Genomic DNA, 12931 nt, shown 5'->3' with positions numbered 1-12931 from the left:
GGCGTGGCTCTCACGTCAGACCCCCGTCAGGCCTCCTAGACTCAGCGAACGGGTCCGTCGGGGCCGCAGCCGGCTGGCAGCCAGCCGCCTTCTGCAGCGGCCTCAGCGGCGCGGCTTGGTGAAGGGTTTGCTTCTCTGCGTCAGAAAGAGTAGCGTTCTCTTCAAGATAAAAACAGAAGGTTGGAATCTTCCTGTGTGGGGGGGGGGGGCCAGCCTCACAGAGAGCTGACTGCATCGTCCTTTCAGATCAAAGTGTGGACCGCCAACCCCCAGCAGTTTGTGGAAGACGAGGACGACGATACCTTCTCCTACACCGTCAGGATCGCGGCCCAGGACCTGCTGCTGGTGAGGGCTGCCCCAACACCCCGCTCACCGGGGTCCTGACGGCAGCCGCTTCTCCTCTTGGTTCTGGGCCTCCCTCGAGGCTTAGCTCAGCACTGGTCTTGGGCAGCTTTACCTTAGACTGGGGCAGGTAGCAGAGTAGCTCAGATGGTAAAGAATCTGCCTGCAACCCCTCAGGAGGCCTGGGTTCAATCCCTTGGTCAGGAAGATCCCCTGAGAAGGGAATGGCAACCCACTCCAGTCTTCTTGCCTGGAGAATTCCAGGGACAGAGGAGCTTGGTGGGCCACAGTCCATGGGGTCACAAAGACTCGGAGGTGACTGAGCGACTAACAGGAGCATCTCAAGTGAAGTCTGATACGCAGGAATTTTAAAGTGCTTGGTCTAGTTCTGATTTACATGCCAATACTGATGTAAGAATTGTACGGAGCGTGGTGGTCTAATGGGAGAGGGTATTTGAATCAGGAGCTCTTCGGTTTAGCTCAGTCTTCAGCAAGGGTCTGTGTGGAGCATGGACTAGAGGCTGGCAGATTTGAAGCGCTGCGATTGCTGCTACGTGAGCATCCCGGCGGCTGCCTGTCTCCTCTGGCTCTGACCGGAGCACAGAGCTGTCTCTAGCCTGAGGTCTGTGGAGGAGCTGCTGCCTGTCTGGTGATACACTTATTCCCGTTTCACGGTTGGTGGGCAGTCTGTTGTCCTTTGGTGTTTCTGAGGCACCTCAGGAAGGCCACGGCATGTCACTTAGTAGATTAGCCTTGCTTTTCCAAGTTGACCTCCCAGAGATAAATACCTGGTCCGTTGCCGGCCACAGCTGTGTCTCTCACCGACCCCTGATGCTCTACAGAATGTAGCCATGGGAAGCCGTCCATTCTGTAAGCTTTAGAGAGCTCGGCCTCTGCAGAGAGACGGGCGCTGCTGCAACTTAGAGACCTTCGTGCAGCTCAGGATTGCATTATGAATGCATCTGAGCACGCTGGCCACGTGCACAGCAGTGCAGTTTATGGTTTTAATTTGCACAGAAATATTTGTTGGCACCTCTCCTCTCATCCTAGGCTGTGGCCTCTGATTTCCAGAATGAGAGCGCGGCCGCCCTGGCTGCTGCGGCTGCTCGGCACTTACAGGAGGCTGAGCAGAGCAAGAGCAGCGGCGCCGAGCACTGGTGAGGGGGTCGGCGGGCGGCCTCGTGGGGGCACCCTCTGGGAGTCGGGTGAGGGCAGGCACCCTGGCTTTGGATCACCTGTTCTAAAGCAGTTTTTCCTGAAAAAGGTTCAGCGCTTTTATTTCATCCCTTTTTAAAAAGCCTGGGAAGGAGGGGCTTCTGCTTTGCTTTTAGTTAGAAAAGCCTGTTACTGTTAAGTTACACTGTTTCAGGATACAGGCTTGGGTTGGAACAGTAGCTCGGCGCCCTCCAGGGTCAGGCCTGCTGAAGCGCCTTTCCCTCAAGTGCTTGTGCCTGTCTTTGGCGGTGGGGCCCCTTTGGCAGGTGGAAGGTCCACGAGGCCTGCATGCTGGCCCTCGGCTCGGTGAAGACCGCCGTCACCGACAGCGTGAAGAGCGGCAGGGTCCCCTTCGACATGCACGGCTTCCTGACCGGCGTCGTCCTCGCAGACCTCAGCCTCTCAGGTGTGTTTCAGCGCGGCAGGGTGTGGGGGGCTTCAGCTCTGTTGTTCCCTCAGGTAAACCTTGGGGTGGAATTCTTCTTGCAGCCTGAAGCTGGGGTGGCCTCATTGCTCACTCTTCCTGCCATTCGCCCACGTCTGCCCCTGTGTTCATGCCCACTGCCCGGGGTGGTGGTTGGCGTCTGAACAGGACGCAGGTGTGGCTGCTGTGCAGGGAGCGCTCTGGCCGGAGCTGTAGGCGCAGAGCCCCCTGTGCCCTCGGGCAGCCTGTGTCAGGCTCACCCTCGCTCTTGCTTCCCATCAGGTTTCTCCAGTCGTCTGTTCTCTCTGAAACTATTCTAACTAGATAATTAAAGGGCTCTGCTCCCACGTTCGGGGTCACTGCTAGCCTTAGAAGTAATCGCCTCGACTGCGTGGAGCCCATTCCTCACGGCACAGGGCTGTGGCTGCGGGACAGCGGCATCCTGAGGCCAGGCCCCAGCTCTGTCTCTGCTTCCTCTCTGAGCCTAGGTCGTGGGGCCCTCACATTGCTCCTGCCGTGCCAGTCCCCTGTCCTGTGTCCTTGTCCTGAGTTAGCCCTTTGGGCAGCTTAGGCCACTGGAGAGCCTCCTCTATCCCTAATGACGTCGTCAGGCCAGCTCTCATTCTGAGTCACAGGTCAGGGAACCAGGCAGTTGAGTGTCGTGGTCTCAGACCCGCTGAGGGTGCTCCTTCTCTTCCACAGTCACACGCGTGCAGCCTGCTGTGCTTGGCGGATGCTCTTCTCTCTTCTGCTGGAATGCGCAGCGTGTGCGGGTGGAAGCCTTGTCACGCACCTTCCGCCCCGCAGCGCCTGGCCCCTGATGCACGCAGTGTGATTACATGTTGATGACTGCTGGAATTTCTCACACCCACCGGCATATTTTTTCCAGAATTTCTAGCAAAGCTTTTCTATAGAAGCCATTCTCAAACTTTTTGTGGTCTCGGGACCCTTTTACGCCTTTAGAAATTATCAGTGGCCCCAAGGAGATTTTTTTGTCACGTGTAGCAGTGTCTAATATGCTAGAAATTAAGCCTGAGACGCTCTCAGAGCATAAGAACTGCAGGCATCGTCCCACTGGCTGTCAGAGCAGTGGTGGCGTGCCGTGGAACCTTTGGAAAGCACTGTGTGTGACGGAGTGAGACTGAAACAGCGTTGTCGTAGTTTTGCTGCGAAGACGTTTCACTTGTAACTTCCAGGACTTGCTGGACCCTCTTTTGAGAACTGTTACTCTCCGTTCTGTGATTTATCACATAATTATCTGGCACAGTTTGCTAGGTTCTGTTGACTAGGTCCCATCAACTAATATTTATTGTACAGGTAAGAAGGTTAAGCCCTGTCACAGCTAAATAGGCATAGTCTCTATTCTCAAACATCTTAATAACAGGCAGGGCATAGTAATCCTTATCCCAGTGGCTGGAATATCAGTATAAATATATCTGAATACGTATGTATAGTCCATGTTAGAAAGCTGATGACGTAAGATTAAAGTGGCACGGAGACAGTTAGGATTACTTCAGCCCAAGAGATCGTTTAAATAATACAAGGAGAGGTGAGTGTGTCGGCTTAAAGGCCAAGCACAGAAATGGCAACGAAAGATGGCAGCTTCCTAGGGTGGGCTGCGTGCCTGAGTTTGGAGGCACAGAGGGGAATTGGAGGTGATGCCAGAGGCACTGATCCAAGGGACTTTATTTGGTAAGCTGTGGAATTTATTGACATTTTAAATAAGAGAATGACAGAGATGTAATTTGTAATATTCCAGCAGTGGTCCAAGAGTAGGGGAAGGCTGGCCGTGGGGAAGCTTCCAGAGAGCTGGTTAGCAGTGCGTGAGGAATGGCGAGGGCTGGGGCGGGGACAGGGCTGGGATGTCTCTTTCAGTCTAGGAACGTTCAGAATGTGCCTTGGGAATCTGGGAAACTGCTTTAGGCTCTGTGCCATAGGCCACACGTTTGCTTCTTTCGCAGTCTCGCTCCTCCTGTCCACCAGCTGTGTGTGTGTGAGGTGGTGCCCACCTGTCGCAGCACGCCGAGGCGTGGGGTTGGGAGGAGGGGCGAGCAGCTGGAGTGTGCCGTGTCCTGCCCCTGACTGCTCTCTCTCCTTCCCAGTGTCTCCTTTCCTCCTGGGCCGGGCCCTCTGGGCTGCCAGCCGCTTTACTGTTGCTATGTCCCCCGAGTTGATCCAGCAGTTTCTTCAGGCAACGGTTAGTGGTCTTCATGAGACACAGCCCCCATCAGTTCGAATCTCCGCAGTGAGAGCCATCTGGGGGTGAGTACGCCTTCTCAGAGCAAGCAGCCTTGTCTAAGAGGAAGTCGCTCAGGGCAGACACCCCAAACAGCAGCCGCCCAGCTCACTGTGCTGCTCGGAGGTTTCTGACGGAGATCTCCTGCAGAGTGAATGTCAGCAGGACAGGGCTTCTGCGAGTCCCAGATGTGTCCTGTTTTCCTCCTCTTTACTTTTCAAATCAGTCCAGTTCTGGGACCATCTGGACAGCTCCCTCCCCCACAGAGGGGGCGAACCTGGGCTCTGAGAGAGACCTGACTTGGCCTGGGGCTGCACAGTGATGGAGCATAGCATAAAAGTGGGCCGAGAGCCCAGCCCGCCTGCTTGACTGATGGTATCTGTGCTGGAAACCAAACTTGGGATAACATGGCCTGGGAGCTGCGTGTGTTCTCCCCAGTTTTGCATCTTTCTCATAGCTCGTGGCTCAGGTAGCCCTTTATTGGTGCACCGCCCCCCCCCCCCCCCGCTGCCGCCGCAGACCAGAGAGGCATTGGTGTTTGCAGGGGTATTTTCAAGTCCAAACCTAAGAGCCTCAGTTGAGTCTTAAGAATTGCTTGAAACCCTAAAAACACAGAGTTTCTCTCCACCCACCTGCCCTGCCCCCTGACCTCCTGAAGCAGATTGAGGCACTGGGCATCGTGTGTCCTCAGAGGGCACTAGGGTGCAGGCTGTCAGGGGACTCCGGACAAGGGGCTCTTGCTCTCATCCCTCCTGCACCCGCAGTTTGGCATCTGTCCAAGTGCAGAGCCTCCTGAGGACAAGCGCGCTGTTTTGAGAAGACAGGCTCACATCCTGACTGCTGACTTGCCCACCAGCCCCGGCTGTGGCCCCATTTGACTTGGCTCTGTCATCATCACCGAACACCGGGCAGCCGGGGGGGACCTCACTGACCTGTGTGTCAGGTTATAGGAGCACAGGCTGTCCCAGCTCTGGATCGAGCAAGTGGTCCTGGAAGTCCTGGAGAACGCTGACTGAGACAGCTGCCCACAGATGAGGGAGCCTTTGCCGACGTCCACAGCCCAGTGGAGGTGCTCCAGCCCGGCACTGGGGTGAACAGTTTAAGACTGGACACTTGTAAGAGGCTGGTCACTGCAGCCTGCAGGAGCTGACTGCTGCTTCTGATGCGAAGACTGCAACGAAGACATAAAGGAGCCTGAAAAGCCAAGAAAACGTGGCGTCAGGAAAGAAACAGCAGTTTCCCAGTGACCAACCCCAGAGGCATGGAGACCTGCATTCATCTGATAGAGCGTTCAGAGCAGTCATTTTAAGCAGCTCGGTTAGCTGCAGGAAAGCACAGAACACAGCTTCATGAAATTAGAAAAACAACCAGCAGACGGAATGAGAGACTCAGCCCAGAGAGAGCAGTCGTGAAGCAGCGAATGGCTTCTGGAGCTGAAGGGTGCGGGAAATAACACGCAAAGCACCACAGAGAGCATCAGGAGCAGAGGGAGTCGGGTGGGAGCCTGCACAGTAGAAGGTGGGGCCTTGCGGAACTGCCCAGTCAGAGGATGACCGGGAGTAGAGAGTGAAAACAGGGAAGAGGTGTGAGCCCAGTGGCACCTTTAGGAGAAAGAGTAGATTAACTGGAGTCCCAGAAGAAAAGGAAGAAACCTTTTTAAAGAAATACTGCATGGGAACTTCCCAAATCTGAGGGGAGATTTGTGCCTCCTAGTCATAAAGCTAATATACTTCACCCCAAAATTTCAGTCCACGGTGATCTTCAAGACACAGTATAATAAAACTATCTAAAATCAAAGACAGAAGTTTCAAAGCATCATGAGGCGAAAACCTTTTTCTCGTAGAAGGAAGCCCCTGTAAGGCTGGCACCAGGCTTCTCAGCAGAAACTTTGCGGGCCAAGGGAAAGGGAAGTCGCTCCGGCGTGTCCGAGTCTTCGCAACCCCGTGGGCTGCAGCCCACCAGGCTCCTCTGTCCATGGGATTTTCCAGGCAAGAGCGCTGGAGTGGGGTGCCGTCACCTTCTCCGTGAACGAGTCTGCCTGTTTGTAAACGTGTGGCTGATGGAGACAGTGCAGCCACCAGGCTGTCTCACTGTGCAAGTTCAGTGGTCGGGAGGGAGCAACTCGAGGGACATCACACAGTCTGTAAACCAGCTGGAAGGAGCCATCCAGACTTTGCCCTGCCGAACCCTTTCTGGGCGATGATCAGACAAGTCCTCAGACAGTGGGATGATACATTCTAGGTGCTGAATGAAAAATGGCCAACCAAGAATACTTTACCTAGCAAAGCTCTCCTTCAGAAGTGAGGACTGGATCAAGGCTTTCTAAGACAGACAGAGCTGAAGGAGCTCTTCAGTGCTAGGCCTGCCTTGCAAGAAACACTGGAAATTCTCCCCGCTGAAATGAAAAGATGCATATTACTAACGTGAAAACATATAATATATTGCTGCAGGTAAGTATATTATTGATTCAGAATACTCTAATACTGTGATGTGATAGTATTAACCACCTGACTCCAGTATAAAGGGTGAAAGATCAAAGTGTCATAAATAACCAGCTAAATGAACCCAGGTCTCCCTCATTATAGGCTTTCCGGTGTGAGCCACCAGGGGGCCCTCATTATAACGAATGCACAGCATAAAAGGGACTGAACTGTGATACCAGAGACGTCAGTGATGGGAGCGAAGGAGTGGAGTTTCTTTATATCTGTAAAATGCCTTATGGTGACCACAAAGCAAAAGTCTGTGATTGACGCACAAACAGTAAAGAGAAAAGAAGGAAAGCGTTTCTCTATGGAAGATCACCATTCACAGAGGAACACAGCCAGAGGGGCAGTGGGGAGCAGGCCGCAGGAGAGCCAGCAAGCAGCGATTAGTAAACGGGGCTTACTTACCAAAAGTTATCTTAAATATAAACGGACTAAATTCTCCAATTAAAAGTCAAATTAGCTGAATGATTGGAAGAAAGAACCAGTTGAGGCTACAGGTCTTAAGACACGCAGGCTCAAAGTAAAGGATGGAGAAAAGAGACTCCGTGTTGAATAGAAGCCAGAAGAGAGTGAGAATGCCTGTGCTTCTGTCAGCAAGTGGGCTTTAATCCAGAAGCTGTGACATGAAACAGCTCATTATGCTATAAGGGGGTCGGTTCATCAGGAAGATAGAACAGTCACAGATTCACGTGCCTCTGCCGTCGGAGCACCGAAGTATACCCAGCAGATACTAACCCGAAAGGAGAGAGAGACGGCAGTACAGTAACAGATTTATACCCCCTCCCCTTTACAGTGGGACTTTTTGTCCAAACAGAAAATCAGTAATGGAACATTGGACCTAAACTACACTTTCACCCAGATGGACCCAACAGACCTCCTGAGCAGTTCATCCAGCAGCAGCTGAGCCTACCTCCTTCCCAGGCGTGCGTGGGGTACGCTGCAGGACAGGCCATGCCGCCAGGGTTGGTAAATCTAAGGTGAAAATCATATCAAGTGTCTTTCCCAGTCACATGTGGAGGAAACTTTTGAAATTAGTTATAGGAGGAAAGCTAGAAAAATCACAGATACATGGAAATCAAACTACTTTTCTGAACAAGCTGTGGGTCAAAGGGATAATTAGAGAGTCTAAACATGTCTAGAAGCACGTGAAAACGGAGATGCAGCGTGCCGGAACTCGCGAGACGGAGAGACGGAGACGGGGGCCGAGGCAGAGGAGGGTCGCGACCGGGAACACTCACATTGGAGCCCAGACTTGCAGGACGCAGAGACAGGAGCCGCGGCAGAGGAGGGTCGTGACTGGAAACACTCGCATTAGAGCAAAGGAGGAAAAACAGCCTCACTCTCTCCCTCAGGAGCTTGAAAGAGACCAGTGCAAGCCCAGAGGCAGCAGGAGGAAGACGAGCAGTGACCGAGGAGCGGGGCCGGAGAGGCATGGGAAGAGCGCGGCGGAGTAAGAGCTGGCGTCCTGAGGAGACGAGCAAAGCTGGCAAGCCGCAGCTAGGCTGGAAAGGGGAGCGAGCACTCGTGCGGATCAGGGATGGGGCCGGAGACTTCACAGCTGAGACCACAGGGAGACAAAGGCTCGGAGAGGCTGCTGTGAGCAAGTGCCTGCCAGCAAACGGGTACCAGAATAGATGCATAGACTCTTGGAGACACGCAGCCCAGCAGACCTGGACCATGACGAGCTTGAACATCTGAACAGACGGGTAGGTGATGAGGAGGGTGAGTCAGTAACGAGAAGCCTGCCATGGGAGAAGCCCAGGGCCAGACGGTTCCACTGGGGAGTTCCAGCAAACGTTCAAAGAGGAGTGAAGACCAGCCCTTCTCAGACGCTGTCCAAATACTGAAGAGGGGGGAGCTTTTCCAGGCCCATTTTGCTAGGCCAGCGTTTCCCTGACAACAAGGGCACTGCAGGAGGAGACAGCAGGCCGGTGCGCCTGACGAGCGTGAGCCTCGGCGCAGCGCCAGCAGACTCGGCCCGGCAGCGCGGGGAAGGGCGGCACGCCGCCGTCAAGCGGGGCTGACTCCTGGGGCGCGAAGCGCTCAGCGAGCAGAAACTAATGAATAAACGAGTACCCACTTAACAGAATGAAAAACTAAACTAGGCGAATATCTCAATAGATGCAGAAAAAGCATTTGACAAAATTCAGTACCTTTGATGACAAAAGCTTTCAACAAAGCACGTAGAAAGGCCATATGTGGCACACCCCCAGCTAATGCCTCAGCAGTGAGCGGCTGCAAGCTTTTCCTCTTAAGGACAGGTAAGGGTACCCGCTCTTACCACTCCTTCTCAGCATAGTCCTCGAATTCCTGAGCAGAGCAGTTAGAAAGGAAAGTAATAGTGAGCTGTCAGAAAGAGAAACTTAAAAATAGTTGTGTCAAAAACAATAAAATGTGTAAGAATAAACATAAGCCACCAAGATGAAAGATCTATACACAGAAAGCTGTAAGACATCGAGGAAAGAAATTGAAGGCACAAACTAATAGATTTTTCATGTTCATAGACTGAGATAATGAACGTTATTTAAATGTCCAAACTACCGAAAACAGCCTACAGATCCAGTGTAGTCCCGCTCAAAATTCCAGTGGCATTTTTTACATAAATAGAACAATTCCAGAATTTGTTTGGTATCACAGTTCTTGATTTTAAACTATATTACAAAGTGATAGTAATCAAAGTAGGGTGGTATTGGCATCAAAAGCAGACACAAAGGTCCATGGAGCAGAATAGAGAGCCCGGCTCTGACCCTGCGCTCTAAGGTCAGCTGCTGTGTGGCAGAGGAGCCAAGAGCACACGCGGGGGGGGCGGTCTCTGCAGTAAACGGTATTTGGGAATCGGGACCTTATCTTACACCCTGCTTATTTAACTTACATGCAGAGTGCACCATGCGAAATGCCAGGCTGGATGAGTCACAAACTGGAATCAAGACTGCTGAGAGAAATAGCAGTAACCTCAGATACGCAGATGACACCACCCTAATGGCAGAAAGTGAAGAGGAACTAAAGAGCCTCTTGAAGGTGAAAGAGGAGAGTGAAAAAGCGGGCTTAAAGCTTAACATTCAGAAAGCTTACTTAAAGTCATGGCATCCAGTCCCATCACTTCATGGCAAGTAGGTGGGGGAAAAATGGAAACTGATTTTCTTGGGCTTCAGAATCACTGTGGACGGTGATTGCAGCTGTGAAATTAAAAGACGCTTGCTGCTGAAAGAGAAGCTATGACAGACCTAGACGGCACATTCGTAGGCAGAGACATCACCTTGCCAACAAAGGTCCGTATAGTCAAAGCTATTCCCAGTGGTCATGTGTGGATGTGAGAGTTGGACCATAAAGAAGGCTGAGCGCCAAAGAATTGATGCATTTGAACTGTGGTGTTGGAGAAGACTCTTGAGAGTCCCTTGGACTGCAAGGAGATCAAACCGGTCAGTCCTAAAGGAGACCAGTCCTGAATATTCACTGGAAGGACTGATGCTGAAGCTCCAGTATTTTGGCCACCTGATGGGAAGAGCTGATTCAGTGGAAAAGACCCTGATGCTGGGAAAGACTGAGGGCAGGAGGAAAAGGGCGCAACAGAGGATGAAATGGTTGGACGACATCACTGACTCAGTGGGCATGAGTTTGAACAAACTCCGGGGGATAGTGAAGGACAGGGAAGCCTGGCGTGCTGCAGTCCGTGGGGTCACAAAGAGCTAGACACGACTTAGTGACTGAACTGGAGTCAGCTCAGAATAAAGACGTGTTCATGAGACCTGAAATCAAGAGACTCTTAGAAAACCTGAAAGTTTAACTCTCTGACACTGGTCTTGGCAGTGATTTCTTACATTTGACACCAAGAGCAGAAGCAACAAAAGCCGAAATAAGTGAGTGGGACCACCTCAGGCTAAAGATAAGTGAGTGGGACCACCTCAGGCTAAAGATGAGTGAGTGGGACCACCTCAGACTAAAAACGCACAGCAAAAGGAACCCTGAGCCAAAGCATGCAGCCACCGCCTACTGAACGGGAGAGAATATTTGCAGACCATTCATCTGATAAGGGGTAATATCAAAGTATATAACAGACTCACAACTCAATAGCAAACAAGCAATCTGGTAAAAAATAAATGGCAGAGGGTTGGAAAAGACGTTTTTTCCTAAGAAGACAGATAGGTGGCCAACAGGTACGTGAAAGGGCGCAATACCCCTAGGCCCCAGGAAAATGCAAATCAGAACCAGTGTGCTCTCCTGTCAGACTCGCCAGCATAGCTAGCACCGAAAAGGCAAGACGAGGCCTTCCCTGGTGGTTCAGTGGATAAGAATCCGCTTGCCAGCACAGGGGGACACGGGTTTGATCCCTGGTCCAGGAGGATTGCGTGTGCTGCGGGACAGCTCAGCTCGTGCACCAGAACTGCTGAGCCCACGCGCCAGAAATAAGCAAGCTAGTTAATTTTTTAAAAAAGATAAGATTGACGAGGGTGTGAAGAGAAAGGAACACTTTTGTACTGTTGGTGGGGGTGTAAATCGGTGCAGCCGCTGTGGAGAAGAGTATGGAGGGTCTTAAAAACAGTAACATGCAGAGCTGCCGTTTGACCCGTCCAGAGGAAATGGAAACACGTTCTTGGAGCGACGCCTGCACTCACGCTTCTTGCTGCGCTGTTCACGTAGCCGGCCTGTGTTAGCTGCTTGAGGGCATCGGCGGAGGAGTGGGTGAGGGTGATGCGTGTCCAGTGGACGGAACTCAGCTGCGCGAGGGAAACCTGCTGTCTGCAGCAGCCGGATGGACCTCGAGGGCACTGTGCTGACTGAGATGAGCCGCACACTTCCCTCTGGAGGCTTCTGGAAAGGCCAGCCTTGCTGTGAAGGAGAGCAGAAGGCTGGGGGTGGGGGTGCGGGCAGGGAGAGGGGGAAGGGAGCTCGCTGTTGTCCCAGGATGAGTCGGGCTTGAGGCTCCAGCGTGGAACGCGGCTGTCTGCGCCTGCGCTGTGTGTAACGGGGAGTGGAGACCGCACATTCCCCCAGCAGAAGGGGAGCCTGAGGGGAGGACGTGGTGATACAGTGGGTGAGGGGAACCTGCGCACCGTGGACGCACACCCAGGCGCCACGGCGCTCGTGCTCACCGTGTCGCAGACGGAGTACGCCGCAACAAAGCTGGGGAAAGCTTGCGTTTTATGCTTTTATAATCGGGAATAATATGTGAAGAGAGCTGGTTTTTTTTTTTTAATAACTCTCAGTTCTCTGACTACACGGACAGGGCTTTCTTGAAAGGGGTGGCCGCTGTCCCGGGAGAAGCGATGGAAGCCATGAACACGCAGAGCAAAGAACTGGCACGGCCCACGTTTGCAGAGCTGTGCGTCACGTGTACAAGAGCGGACCCCGGGGCGGCGAGCTCCCGGGAGGGAAGGGCCCTCGCTGTGCCGGTCCTCAGCCAGGGTTCACGTGTGGCCTTTGCCCTCTTCAGTTCTGCAGCCGGTCTCAGCCCGGCCTGTCCTCAGCGCATCCCTGAGCCTGCCCGCCGCCTGTCCCCAGCAGCTCCTCCTGGCCCGCACTGCCCAGCTTTCCTCTCTGCTAACCCAGCGCTGGCCTCCGATCAGGTCACGGGGTGTACGCCGCTGCGCACTGCCTCAAGGCGCTCCCGCACAGGATGCTGGTGACGCGTCCTCACGCGTGGGCCCCACTCCTCGAGTCACAGGGCTGCCCCAGGTTCATGGGTGCCCCTGTCGGCACCAGGACAGCCACTGCTGAGCCTCCTGACGGCCACCTGCAGGCCTCCCCCGCCTGCACGCCTGTCACCGTCCAGCTGCAGACCCCACACCTGTGGGTCGTGCACCCAACGCAGAGCCCTGTCCTCCCGGAGACACCAGCCCCCGCCTCCGGAGCTCGGTTCCCCGCCTACCGCCCCGCCCACGTCCCCCTTCCCTTCCCCCCCTCCCCTCCTACCTCCCCACTCCTCCCCAAGGCAGAGCCCTGTCCTCCCGGAGACACCAGCCCCCGCCTCCCGAGCTCGGTTCCGCGCCTACCCCCCTGCCCCACGTCCCCCTTCTCCTCCTCCCCTCGCCTGCCTCCCCTCCTCCTCCACCCCACCTCCCCTCCTACCCCCCCCCCCTTTCCCCAAAGCAGAGCTCTGTCCTCCCAGAGACACCAGCCCCCACCTCGGGAGCTCGGTTCCCCCCCTCCCCCACGCCCCCCTTCCCCTCCCCAACCTCCCCTTCCCCCCTCCTCCCCCTTCCCCCCTCCCCCTCCTCCTCCACGTTCCCC

At 53.9% G+C, this 12931-nt stretch overlaps 1 protein-coding gene across 2 annotated transcripts in view; it reads left to right on the top strand.

The window, feature by feature from the left end:
• The window catches only part of IPO9 (importin 9), a 39899-nt gene that overhangs the window by 16900 nt on the left and 10068 nt on the right, over positions 1–12931 (top strand). For both annotated transcript variants that reach the window (XM_069545081.1, XM_069545082.1), the window contains exons 11-14: positions 247–345; positions 1393–1499; positions 1824–1963; positions 4084–4243. In XM_069545081.1, coding sequence (XP_069401182.1) covers positions 247–345; positions 1393–1499; positions 1824–1963; positions 4084–4243 — 506 coding nt within the window. The remainder of the gene's footprint in view (positions 1–246; positions 346–1392; positions 1500–1823; positions 1964–4083; positions 4244–12931) is intronic.

This window comes from Ovis canadensis, chromosome 12 (assembly GCF_042477335.2).
Source record: "Ovis canadensis isolate MfBH-ARS-UI-01 breed Bighorn chromosome 12, ARS-UI_OviCan_v2, whole genome shotgun sequence".
NCBI lineage: Eukaryota > Metazoa > Chordata > Mammalia > Artiodactyla > Bovidae > Ovis > Ovis canadensis.
This window is presented reverse-complemented; position numbering and strand designations above follow the sequence as displayed.